Source organism: Salpingoeca rosetta (genome assembly GCF_000188695.1).
Source record: "Salpingoeca rosetta unplaced genomic scaffold supercont1.13, whole genome shotgun sequence".
In the NCBI taxonomy this organism is placed as follows: domain Eukaryota; class Choanoflagellata; order Craspedida; family Salpingoecidae; genus Salpingoeca; species Salpingoeca rosetta.
Window position 1 is genome coordinate 459,083 of NW_004754921.1, and position 12,562 is coordinate 471,644.

The window sequence follows — 12,562 nt, forward strand, 5'->3', positions numbered from 1 at the left end:
AGCCGCAAGCAAGGGGGAGAAGAGGGTGAAAGGGTGAAGAGAAGAGGGTGAAGAAGAAGAGGTCTGAAGAAGAAGAGGGTGAAGACTGCCAGCAGCGCGCAGCCACACCGCTTTGCGGAAACGTGTTGGATATCATTCAATAATTGTCCGCAAACAACTGCGCACGTTGGGGAAGAGTGCAGCAGTGAACGACGACGATAATGGAGACGAAGGCAATGGCGCACGGTTATGGCGCAGGGAGGAGGCGAAGGGCCACAGGACACGATGAGCGCATCAACATCTACATCACATGTGGCCAGCCACTCATCTGGTCCCCAGAAGGTGCGCCCATGAGCAGTGCATGCGTGCGTGTGTGTGTGTGTGTGTTATGTGAGTTTGTGCATGTGTGTGTGTGTGTGTTGCACCTGTTCAAGGCAACAGAGGCTCATCCGTGCACACACACACACACACACACACACACACACACACACACACACACACACACACACACACACACACACACACACACACACACACACACACCTCTTTCCTTTTGTCTACATTGGCGTGCAGAGCAAGAAGTGCTGCGAAAACAGTACAACATCGTCTGCTATCCAATCGGAACATTGCCCAACAACGTCACACAGGTGCTTGTGTGTGTGTGTGTGTGTGTGTGTGTGTGTGCGTGCGTGTGCGTGCTGTGTGAACTTTGCCTTCTTGTGTCCTTGTGCACATGTGTGTGTGTGTGTGTGTGTGTTCACCTTGCGCTCGAGATACTCGTCCTCATCACTGCACGCGCCCTTTTTCCAATCCCGCTGTGCACAGAACATCTTTAAAGGCGTTCCTTACATGATTGACAAAGAGGCAGTGCGCCTACTTCTTGATTTCGGTGCGTGTGTGTGTGTGTGTCATGAGAGGGAACTGGCACATGGCATGCGTCTCCCTTGCCACATTCGCAACCCCATGTATGCTGATGACACGTTCACGTCCCCTGCCCACCTCTTAGACAAGGCGCAGCTGTGGAGCGGCGACGATCTGGCTCCGTTGCTGCCTATGGACGTTGCCTCACTGCAGCGGCATCGCCTCGACAGCATCATGCTCCAGGTAACGAGCATACACGCACACGCACACGCACACACACATACAACAGCATGTGTGAATGTGCGCGCTCTGGTGGTTGTGCACACACACGATATCCAAGGTTTCTGACCAACACACTGCTCACAGAAAGGCCTGCATGCTGCTGTTGTGTCGTCGTCGTCGTCGTCGTCGTCGTCGTTGTTGTTGTTGTTGGGTGTGGCAGCTGGACCATTTCCTGTATGGGACGCGCGGCTCAAGGCTGCACTTATCCGAGGACAATGCACCGAAGAAAGCCAAGCGGGGAGCTCAGGATGGCGGCAGGACGATGCACCACGACGGTGGCACTGGCGATGGCGGTGATGACAATGAATGTGATGACGATGATGATGCTGACGACGATGGTGACGATGTGCAGGATGGTGGTGATGCGAATGTGGGAACAGGCGCAGATGTTGACGACGATGGTGACGACCGTAATGAAGCGGGGAATGCGAGCGGACCAAGCGAAGGCGGAGCAGAGCCCAAATCGCGAGCGCGGCGGGTGGTATCATGGGTCCTAAATCGTCTGGACGTGCAACGCTGGCTTCCGGTAAGCACACACACACACACACACACACACACGTGGACAAAAACACACGTGAAACCGAACGCACACACACGTGAACACACACACACTCACTCACTCATACACACACACACACACACTCACTCACTCATACACACACACACACACACACTCACTGTGTGTTCAGTTTCCGTGGACGGAGCGCGGGCGGGCGCTGGTGCAGAAGGACATGGATGCATTCAAGGCCCTCGACCCAGACCGCGAGCAGCCGCCAACACACAGCGATGACAACGACGACAAGGGCGGCGGTAATGATGATGGCGATGGTGAAGAGAAGGAGGGCGTGCGCGGTAGTGATAGCGCAGCACACAGTGCGAATGACACATCAGCACCAGGGCAGGTCGGGTCTTCGGCGTCACGGGAGGTGGTGTGGTGTAATGCACGGCGTGACATGGGTGCCCGTCTGGCATCGTGTCGTGTTGTTGTGCCGCACGTTGCCGCTGCCCTGCGTCACCGCCGCCGCCCTTTCCTCAAGCGCGCGTTCAAGTTCCCGGAGACGGCAGAAGAGGTGACACGTGCAGCGTGGAAATTCGGGAGGGGAGGGAGAGTGTCATTGATGTGTACGTACGTGTGTTTCTTGTGTACGTGTGTGCGTGTGTGTACGTGTGTGTGTGTGTGCGTGTGTGTGTGCGTGCGTGTGTGTGTGTGTTCTCTGTTGAGCGTGTTTGTGTTGCGCTTGTTGTGAGTGTTGTATGCATGTGAGCAAAGCCCTCCCCCGCCGCCCATTTGGCCATGGCCACACCTGCTCACCTCCCCAGCTCACCACGTCATCACACCCTCCACCGGATCAACAGAAGCGCCACTACGCCGTGTATCGTGATCTCGTCATGCGCGGGTACTTTCTCGGGCCCGGCATGAAGTTTGGTGGACACTACCTCGTCTACCCGGGCGACCCATACCGCTACCACTCACACTTTGTAGCCATTGTTGTTGATCACGCCGGCCCAATCCACCCACTTGACATTGTCGCAGCTGGCCGCCTCGGTGCGTGTGCGTGCATGCGTGTGTGCGTGTGTGCGTGTGCGTGCGTGCGTGCGTGCGTGCATGTGTGTGTGTGTGTGTGTGTGTGTGTGTGTGTGTGTGTGTGTGTGTGTGTGTGTGTGTGTGTGTGTGTGTGTGTGTGTGTGTGCCCCGAACCGTTCATTCCCCCCTGAGTACAGCTGTAGCGTTCCGTCCACCTCCTGTTCTCACCTCCTGTTCTTGCGTGAATGTTTGACAGGTACTGTTGTGAAGAAGGCGCCACTGCTGTGTTCTGTGGATGACGATGGAAACGTGCACTACCTCTCTTTGCAGTGGACCGGGATGAACTGATGCTTGCAGGCATCAAGAACGCAGTATAGCCGCTTCAACACGCCACCCATGTGTGTTGTCCGACCCCTACGGTACAGAATAAATAAATAATGTGCACTCACGTCAGCCCGAGCACGCATCGTGTTTGTCTCTCTACCTTTCTCCTCCTTCTCCTTCTCCTTCTCCTTCTCCTTCTCCTTCTCCTTCTCCTTCTCCTTCTCCTTCTCTCTCTCTCTCGCTCGCTCTTTTACTTGTGTACTGCTTTGAGGCAGCAAGACGGGTGTACATATACACGCACGATGGGTGTCCAAGGAAAGAGAAGGAAGGGGGGATGTGATGTGACATGAAACGCAGGTGCACACAGGAAAAAAAGAGGGGAAGCAGTGGGAGGGCACAGTCGCGATCTTGCGCGCATATGGCACGGCGGATGCTGGGCAGCGCAGCCAACCCCAAAGAAAGCAGGATGGGTGAAATGATCGAAACGACCAAGGAGAAATGAGAAAATGAGGAATTGTTGGAGACGGTTGAAGAAGGTGCGACCACATGCAAGCAACACTCACGCTTGCAGCGGCCAAGGCGGCAGCGTTACTCGTGGTGGCACTCCTCGGGCACGTCAAATGCCTGCAAGCAACGGAGGTGTGTGCAGGTTGAGGTGGGTGGTTGGTGGTGAAGATTATTTGGTCACAAAACAAAAGAAACGCTTGAAGAGGCGCGGCAAGAAGTACATGAACACATGAGCTTTTACACATACAGACAGCCAAACAGACACACATCCCTACCTTCTGGTCCGGCTTGGAGGCATCAAACTTGCGGAAGAAGAAGCGAGAAAAGTCGTGGACGGATTCGCGCTCAAAGGCAACGGGGGTGTTTGGATCCGTCTTGCCAACCGCAACGAAGAGACGCGTGCCACCGAAGCGGGCCTCCCACGCGTCGAGAGTGCGCTCACGCACGCGGTGCTCGCCGATATACGTTGCGTTGCGCACCCAGTCGAACGGGTGTGGGGCGCTGCCACGAAGCTCGCGCTCCTCACAGTGGCGCATGTCCTCGCTGTTGATGGTGTACTCGCGGTGGAGGTCATAGCGCTGCAGGCCGAGCACGTGCAGCACGTGCATGCGGTCGCGGAAGTCGTACCGCTCGACAGCCTTGCCATCCTGCTGGTCGTGTGCCCAGAAGCCCTCGCCAAAGTGCGTGGCGTTGTGGCTGTCCTCGTGGAACTCCACTTCAATCTCGGACATGAAGGTGTCGGGGATGTTGGGGCGGGGTGGGTCGGCGGCGAGCAGGACGCCGGCGTTGTGCTGGCACTCCTCGGGGATGTTGAAGAAGCGGGAGGGCGGGGTGGTGGTGTTGAAGTCGCGGAAGTGGTAGCGGGTCATCTCGTGTGCAGATTCGCGCTCGGAGACAACGGGGCGGTTGGGGTCGCTCTTGCGCACGCCAACGAACAGACGAACGTTGCCGAAGCGGCTCTCCCACGCATCAAGCTTCTCGCCGTGGTGGTCCTGTTTGAAAACGAGTTTGTTTGTCACAGGTGAGCTTGACTTACATTAACAGCGATGACGGAAACAGGTAGCCAGGAGAGGGAAACAGACAGCCAAGACAAGGGCTTAAACTGGGGGAGCAAGCGCGTGCGTGCATGTTCTGCAAACACACATGCACAGTTCACAGAGGCATTCGGCTGCAGATGTTGCGCGTACACAAAACAGCAAGGACATGTACAAAGGTGTGCGCACAATACTGAACACTGGTGAACACCAGTAATGTGAACGCACGTGCTCGCCGACGTAGTGGGCGTCCTTGACCCAGGCAAACGGTGCAACGAAGGAGCTGTTGAGGTCATGGACGCGGCAGTCGTGGGGGTCCTCGCTGGAGATGAAGAACTCCTTCTTGAGGTCCCAGCGCTGGAGGCTGAGGAGGTGGAAGACGCGGAAACCCTCGTGGAAGTCGTAGCGCTCCGCAGAGCGGCTGCCGGCGGCGTCGGAGGCAAAGAAGCCCTCGCCAAAGCGCGTGCGGTCGCGTTCATGCAGCTCGACCTCAGCCATGGAGAGGAAGGTCGCAGGGATGTTGGGCCGGGGCGGCTCCTGCGCCAGCACACCCGGCGTCGCTGCGATCGCAGCCACAAAAACAGCCAGCACAACAAGCAAGCGCATCGCTGGTACTGGAACAAGCCTCAGATGAGAAGGTGAGAAAGCTGAGAAAGGTAAAAGGTCGTTGTTGTTTGTTTGGTCTGCTGTGCATGGGATCGTGGGAAATGAGGGTGCACAGTGTGTGTTGTGAGTTGTGAGTTGAGGCAAGCAACAAGGCCAAAGAAGAGGCTCAGAAAGGAAGAAGAAAGAAAGGCGCTCATGGGGTGGGGTGGCGCAGTAGCAGCACAAGAGTGCAGTGGCTTGCTTCAGTGCAGCTTCTTGCTTGTTGTGCGTTGTTTTTTTTGTTTTGGGAGAACGGGTGACATTTAGGTGACAGCGGTGGCGATGTCGCGATGTTTGGGGGGAAATGACGTAATTGTGGCTTTTGTGGTGTCGCATGCGAAAATGCGCGGCGCGACCGGCGGGGTTTTTCGTGAACGATGCTGATGTGCAAGACAACATGGCAGCAAGCCAGCAGCACCACAAGCACAAGCAGCACAAGCAGCACAAGCAGCACAACATGTTGCAGCCACACGGACACAGCCGTGGTGTGACATGAGAGAGATGTGGAGGTGGCTCAGTTGTTAAAAGGTGAGTTAGTTAGTCAGGGGTTCACACGACACATATCCCACGCCCGCCCACTCTTACCACGTACGTCGTCGCCAACACACCACGACCACAGACGAGAAGGAAGTGCGCTGACAGGCCGACAAGATGGGGGATGGCACGGTGACGGGCGAGCACGCAAGCCCACTTGCAGCAAAGAAGGTGTTGGTGATTGGAGCTGGCGCAGCTGGGCTGGCGTGCGCATGGAGCCTTGCGCGGTTCCCAGACAAGTTTGAGGTGCATGTGTGGGAGAAGGAGGCGCAGGCCGGTGGCGTGTGCACCTCGGAGGACGTGGGCAACGGCGACTGGATCAACGACGGCGTGCAGGGCGCTGCGCCATCCTACAGGAACACGTTCCTCTTCCACGACCAGTTTGGCTTCAAGCACGAGCCCGTGCACATGAAGGTGGCGTTTGGCAAGGGCCCCACAGCATGGAACAACGTTGCGCCAACGCCGCTCATCCACGAGCACCAGCGCGAGATTGAGCGCTTCGGCCGTGTGCTCAAGCACATCATGCGGCTCAAGTTCATCTACGCGTTCATCCCCATCCGCCGCGTCCTGGCCCTGCACCGCTTCTCCAAGTCTTTCCGCGACCACCTCGTCTTCCCTCTCACGGCACTCTTCTTCGGCACGGGCAACCAGGTGTGGTGACGTGGCTTTTGACATGCGTGGCTTTTGACAAGCGTGGCTTTTTGACATGCGTGGCGTGCGCCCGAAACACCCCCAACCCCACACGCACACACACACACACACACACACACACACACACACGCATTTTGACTTTACTTCTTCTTGACCGCACCTTCATTGTCGGCATTGTGTTGTGCAAATGTCAACGCCACCCATGACACGCCCTTTCCTTGCGACGTCTGCTCTGTATTGTACAGACGCCACGTGTATCGTCTGTGGTTGTTGCCAGCGTGTTCTTGGACCCGGACGTGCGTCTGTTTGACTACGACCCAGAGCGGCTGCTCAGCCAACAGCCCGACTTTTACGCCTTCAAGAAACTCTCAGACGTCTACGGCACCATCGCAGGTGCGCATGCACATATTGTGTGTTGTATGCTGTGCGTGCGTGCGCATGTGTTGTGTATGCTTGTGTTGTGTATGAGGTGAACACGTGACCCCTTTGTGCATGATGCACACGCGCTTGCCGCACAGTGTGCGGGTTTGTGCGCGTTACTGCGTTCTGATGTGTCGACTGCTCTGTACGCTGGATCCCGAAAATGTGGTTGAGTGTCTACACCGACAAGCGATTGCTGCAACACCTTCATGTCCTTCATGTACACTTCATCATGCAGGCGGGATTGGTGCGCACATGCACTACAACCGGCCAATTGCGCAGATTCGGCGCAGGAACAACAAGGTGCATGCCACGGACGGCGCCGGTGTTGAGGAAGTGTTTGACGAGGTCGTCTTCTCCTGCAACGCGGAAGCAGCGCTCAAGTCCCTCCAGCGGCCAAGGTGTGCACGTGTGCATGTGAATCTTGGAGGAGGGGGGAGGGTAGGGTGCGCGTGTAGCGTGGTGTGTGTGTGTGTGTGTGTGTGTGTGTGTGTGTGTGTGTGTGTGTGTGTGTGTGTGTGTGTGTGTGTGTGCGTGTGTGTGCGCGCGTGTGTGTGTGCGCGAGTGCGTGTGCCATTCCTTTGCGTAGCATGTGCGTAGCCTGTGCGTCGTAATCTTTGCGGGAGTAAACCCTGGCATGTGCTTGTGCACCAGTCGCGCCATACTTGCCCGTAACCTGTCGCACTCTGCCAACGCGTAGGTTTTGGGAGCGCTTTGTGCTCGGCCACGTGCGCTACTTCAACGATGTGACCGTCACACACGAGGACGAGGCGGTGAGCATGCTTGGTGTGCAATGCGCTTGCGTGTGTGTGCATGCATGCGTGTGTGTGTGTGCGTGTGCGTGCGTGTGTGCGTGTGTGTGCGTGTTGTGTGCATTGACAAGTACCTAGTGTCATTGTGACAACATCGTCTTCCCTCTGAGTGTCCCATGCTCCTGCCCATCTCTGCACCACACACATGGGTGAACGTGCGTCTCACTTTGTCACCACCACCACCACCATCACGTGGGTTTCAATGGTTCCGGTCGCAGTACATGCGTCGGCACTACGAGTTTGACAACGAGCGCGGTGACATGTACTTCATCCGCACAGATCCAGACAATAGCGAGGTGCGCGGATGCACGTATTTGCATGCTTTCGTTTGCGTGTGTGTGTGTGTGTGTGATCCGTCTCTCCACTACAGATACCTCTGTCTTTTGTTCGCCTTTGTGTCCTTCACGCTCTTCTCAACCCTGACATCCTTTCCCAACACACACACACACACACACACACGAAACATTGTAGGTCCTTGAGATGAGCTTCAACCTGAGCAACTATCAGGGTCAGCTGCGTGGGAGTGGCCGCAACGTGTACCAAACCATCTTCCTCAACGACGAAATCCGCCAGCGCTGGACAAAACCAGACATTGCAGAAGACAAGGTACAAAGCTGCAGCGTAGAGAGCGGAAGGTGGGACAATGGGTCAGGAGCGGGTGACATTTGTTTGCTGTGTATTCGCATGAGCACACAGCTGAGCGTCACTGCCATGTGAACACAATCACAAGTTGCACGTCATCACAAGCTGAACACCGCCACATCAGAAGCTTACACGCACACGTGCATGCATGTGTGTCCTTACCCGGTTTACGGTACTGCAATGCAGGTTTTGATGGAGAAGTGGTGGAGGCAAATGTCCCACACGTGGCGCCACTTTTTGTTTGTGGTGCCATGGGTGCGCTTCATGCAAGGCAGAAAGGTGTGTGCAGCAGCCCGTGGCGCACTCTCTCTCACATGCAGCGACAACATGCATTGTTTCACGAATGTTTGCTTCGCTCGTTCACTCACACACGCACACACACTCACACACATGCACGCACGCACGCACGCACACACACACACACACACACACACACGCTCTCTCCCTCCCTCTCTCTCTGTCTGTCTGGTGCAGCATACGTGGTACTGTGGCGCGTACACGCTGTTCAACACGCATGAGCTGGCCATTGTGTCGGGCCTGGCTGTGGCGCAGCGCCTGGGTGCCGACTACCCCTTTGACCACGACCAGCTTGCAGCCACCCAGTTTGACAAGCTCATGCAGGTTCGTGTGTGTGTGTGTGCGTGTGTGTGTGCGTGTGGGTGGGTGTTGTTGTGGAAGCAGTTGTGGCTGTGGAAGCAGTTGGGCTGTGGAAGCAGATGTGGCTGTGGACGCAGTTGTGGCTGTGGACGCAGTTGTGGCTGTGGACGCAGTTGTGGTTGCGCTTCTTGCGCCTCCTTTGCGCCCCCTTGCATCATTCCCTCTCATCCAACAACATCCGCATGCATCCACACACGATCGTTGGTTTCTCTGCTGCAGATTTCGCACGGCGTGAACCGCCACAAGCGCTCGTGGTGGCGTTGCTTCTCTCGACGTCGTCGTCGCACATCTTCCCCTTGAGCCAGCATGTATCACACACAAGAGAGAAAGAGAGAGAAAACAAAGACACGCACACACACACACACACACACACACACACACACACACACACACACACACACACACACACACACACACACACACACACACACACAGACTCATGTCACACAGACACACACACAGACACACACACACAACTGCTGCCGTGATTTTTGTGTTGACGACGAATAAACATGGAAAATATGTACAAATTATCGGTGTCTTGCCGCGCTTTCCGTTTTTTCTTTCCTCCTTCGTTCGTTCGTGCACGTTCGTGCTTCTTGCTTCTTCTTCATGCGCACCACTTCTCAGCAGCCAATATCGCCCTCAACCCACCAACCGCATTGCCAATCAACGGCTTGCATACGCCTCCCTCACACCCCCTGGCTTGCTTTGAGAGCCACAGAGTGAGCAACGCGTTGGACTGTGACCATATTCACTGTCGGCAACAACAACGCAATAAGACAGCGCTTGTGACACGCCATCAACCAGACAGCAGAAAGCAAGCAGCGAGCAGCCCATTCCCCGATTGTTTCTTGTGGCGCGGTTCTGCCGCGTGATCGTTCTCGATCCTTGTCGTTCTTCTTCTTCCTCTTCGTTCTTGCTTGGAGGTGAGTGGAGCCACCATGCATTGTCTGCAGGCCACTTTTGACTTCTTTTGCAGAGGGTGCTGTTCGCTTGTCCGGTGTGGGTGCCGCGTGCGTGTCCTCATGTTGACGCGGCGCCTCTGCTTTATCTCTGAACCGCATGCGCCGTGTCATCTCTTTTTTTTTCGTGACTGACACCATCATCCGCAACTCCGTCTCTCCCCCTCTCTCTGTCTGGCTTGTGTGAAACTTTCACTCTTACACACACTCATACACACAAACGCGCGCAAACACATACCTCACTCATGCTCATTGAGCAGGTAGAGTCGGCGTGTCGTTTCCCATTTTGCGAGAACTATGTCAACACTGGCCATGTCGTGCGCGTCTGTGAAGCGAACACATGATGGCCCCATTCCAGAACCACAGGCAGGCATGAGCGACATGTCGCTCTGGGATTCCCCGCAACAAACCAAGAAGTGCCGCATGATGGCGCCTCCAAGTACGTACAAACTTGTGTGTGTGTGTGTGTGTGTGTGTGTGTGTGTGTGTGTGTGTGTGTGTGTGTGTGTGTGTGTGTGTGTGTGTGTGTGTGTGTGTGTTACTGACAACCTTGTGGGCAGGGTGGTTGGCCATCTGTCGTGGGTCTCCGAACTTTGCTGCCTCTCCTTCCTTGACGGTCTCCTTCCTTGACTGTCTCCTTCCTTCCATCACACTGTCCTCCATCCCCTCCCCACTTCCTTTCAATCTTTGACAGAGGAATATGTTGCAGTGAGCCCAGACACAGACAGATTACCGAGGAAGCGTGTTGTTCACAGAAGGCCCTTGCCGCCAGCCATGTGCGACAAGACACAGAGCAGCGACGATGATGATGATGATGCCGAGAGTAATGCGAGCGATAATGAGAACGGCGGCCTGCACAACATGGACGATGACGACGATGAGCCAAAGCGCACACGTGTCAAGCACCGCCACTTCAACTGCCATGGACGCCAGTCCAGCATCCATCAGACATCGTTTGTCCCTCGCTCCGACGCAGAACCAGCGGAGCGGTTTATCCTTAGCGAAGTCAAGCGCAAGAAGCGCTTGCAAGTCAAGGTGTGTTTGTGCGTGCGTGTGTGTGTGCGTGCGTGTGTGCGTGTGTGTGCGCGTGTGTGCGTGTGCGTGCGTGCGTGTGTGTGTGTGCGTGTATGTATGTATATATGCGTGTGTGCGTGTGTGCGTGTGTGCGTGTGTTTGTATGTTTATGCACGTGCGCGTATGTTTGTGAACCCGTCACCTTGGCTCTTGGCTTGCTTCATTACTCACTTACATGTGTTGTCGTCCACTGTGCCATCAGGAGGAGCTCTCATCGTTGCCAACATCGAGCGATGCGCCAGCACCGTCCCCACGTGTCAAATTCACCGTCAAGCAGGTGAGGCAGACATGCAAACAACAGGCAGTGAGGAAATGGGTGGGAGTGCAGCTTCCCACATGCACGGTTCTCCTCCGTTGACTGTCGCATCTCCGCCTCCCTTCCGTGTTGTCCTTGTTCTCCTGCCTCGCTGTATTCATGCCCCAATGCCTGTCACACAACACAACACCAGGTCAAATCCATTGTGGAGAAAGCTGTGCGTGCGCGGGAGACAGAGCTCAGAGAAGAGTTTGCTGACATTCTTGCACGAAAGCTTGAAGGTTGGTCGCTTGCTGCTGTGTTCGCCGGCTGTTGTGTCTTTGTGTGTGTGTGTGTATGTGTGTGTGCTCTTGTGTGCACGCGCTCTTGTGTGCGTGTGCGTGTGTGTGTGTGTGTGCGTGTGCGTGTGCGTATGTGTGTGTATGTCAGCCACAGCCACAACCACAACCACAACCACAACCACAACCACAACCACAATCACGACCACAATCACGATCACCAGCAGCAGCACTACGAACCGTAGCGTCTCTCATCCATGTTGCCTTGTGCCTGGTCCATTGTGTGCAGAGCAATACCACCAGTTTACAAAGTACACACAGGACTTTGTCCATCAACGGCTACAGCAATCCCAATTCAACTGTAAGTCACCCTGCTCTTACACGTGTGCTTACATGTGCGTGCACGTGCGTATGGTTCTCTGCCTTATTTAATCGAGTGGACCGCCTTTCCAGCGTGCACGTGCGTATGGTTCTCTGCCTTATTTAATCGAGTGGACCGCCTTTCCAAACTCACGCGCGACCCGCCTGCCCTGCTCTTTCCGCTCTCATATGTGCGTCGCATGCAGACATGTCGTGACGCGGCACTAGTGCACCCCCACTTTTGTGCATGTTTCACTGCTATTGGTGTTGACGACAAACTCGTTGGCGTTGTTGTTGTCGTCGTTGTTATTGTCGGTGTGTGAGAGCTTTCTTAGGATCCCTAACTCTATGCCGTACCAAGCAAGCGGTTGTGTGGTGTGGTGTGGTGTGGTGTGGTGTGATGTGCTGCACGATTGACACCCACAACCACCGCCGCCGTTGTGCCTCTGGTGCGTCTCTCCAGTAAACAGTCTTCTAATGAATGGTGTGCAAACCAACAAGACACGCATACCGAAACATGAAAGAGTCGCTCACATAACACACGATGAAGCAGCCAAGGAAACAAGCAATCGAGCGTGATCCGACATGACATGGCAGCACGACCAAAGCACACTGTTATCATCATCACGTTGCACACCCATATCCGTATCATCACATCATTGCTCTGCTGGCTCAACAAAGGATGCAGGGAACATGCCCTCGCGCCCGCTGCTGTTGCGGCCACGCAGCCAGTCGGCGTTCACCTGTTTGTTCGCG

At 55.5% G+C, this 12,562-nt stretch overlaps 5 protein-coding genes across 5 annotated transcripts in view; 3 read left to right on the top strand and 2 right to left on the bottom strand.

The window, feature by feature from the left end:
• Positions 1 to 147: 147 nt before the first annotated feature.
• PTSG_05527 (uncharacterized protein) lies at positions 148 to 3,141 on the top strand. Its single transcript, XM_004993339.1, has 8 exons — positions 148 to 321; positions 553 to 626; positions 805 to 868; positions 986 to 1,083; positions 1,283 to 1,648; positions 1,812 to 2,192; positions 2,479 to 2,668; positions 2,904 to 3,141. Exons 1-8 carry the CDS (start codon positions 201 to 203, stop codon positions 2,993 to 2,995), a joined length of 1,386 nt encoding a protein of 461 aa, XP_004993396.1. The 5' UTR covers positions 148 to 200; the 3' UTR covers positions 2,996 to 3,141.
• A 62-nt stretch (positions 3,142 to 3,203) lies between these two features.
• On the bottom strand, positions 3,204 to 5,338 carry PTSG_05528 (uncharacterized protein). The gene is made up of 3 exons (XM_004993340.1): positions 4,741 to 5,338; positions 3,754 to 4,470; positions 3,204 to 3,595 (listed from the first exon to the last, which is right to left on the bottom strand). Exons 1-3 carry the CDS (start codon positions 5,116 to 5,118, stop codon positions 3,560 to 3,562), a joined length of 1,131 nt encoding a protein of 376 aa, XP_004993397.1. The 5' UTR covers positions 5,119 to 5,338; the 3' UTR covers positions 3,204 to 3,559.
• A 470-nt stretch (positions 5,339 to 5,808) lies between these two features.
• On the top strand, positions 5,809 to 9,173 carry PTSG_05529 (uncharacterized protein; the record flags this gene model as incomplete). The annotated part of the gene is made up of 9 exons (XM_004993341.1): positions 5,809 to 6,342; positions 6,588 to 6,735; positions 7,001 to 7,163; positions 7,463 to 7,535; positions 7,793 to 7,870; positions 8,046 to 8,180; positions 8,403 to 8,495; positions 8,691 to 8,837; positions 9,093 to 9,173. 9 exons carry the CDS (start codon positions 5,809 to 5,811, stop codon positions 9,171 to 9,173), a joined length of 1,452 nt encoding a protein of 483 aa, XP_004993398.1.
• A 330-nt stretch (positions 9,174 to 9,503) lies between these two features.
• PTSG_05530 (uncharacterized protein) lies at positions 9,504 to 12,288 on the top strand. Its single transcript, XM_004993342.1, has 7 exons — positions 9,504 to 9,802; positions 10,099 to 10,277; positions 10,533 to 10,873; positions 11,115 to 11,189; positions 11,362 to 11,449; positions 11,736 to 11,807; positions 12,013 to 12,288. Exons 2-7 carry the CDS (start codon positions 10,136 to 10,138, stop codon positions 12,021 to 12,023), a joined length of 729 nt encoding a protein of 242 aa, XP_004993399.1. The 5' UTR covers positions 9,504 to 9,802; positions 10,099 to 10,135; the 3' UTR covers positions 12,024 to 12,288.
• Positions 12,265 to 12,562, bottom strand: part of PTSG_05531 (uncharacterized protein) — a 4,772-nt gene continuing 4,474 nt past the window's right edge. Inside the window, exon 9 of the mRNA XM_004993343.1 lies at positions 12,265 to 12,549. Coding sequence (XP_004993400.1) covers positions 12,463 to 12,549 — 87 coding nt within the window. The 3' untranslated portion in view covers positions 12,265 to 12,462. The remainder of the gene's footprint in view (positions 12,550 to 12,562) is intronic.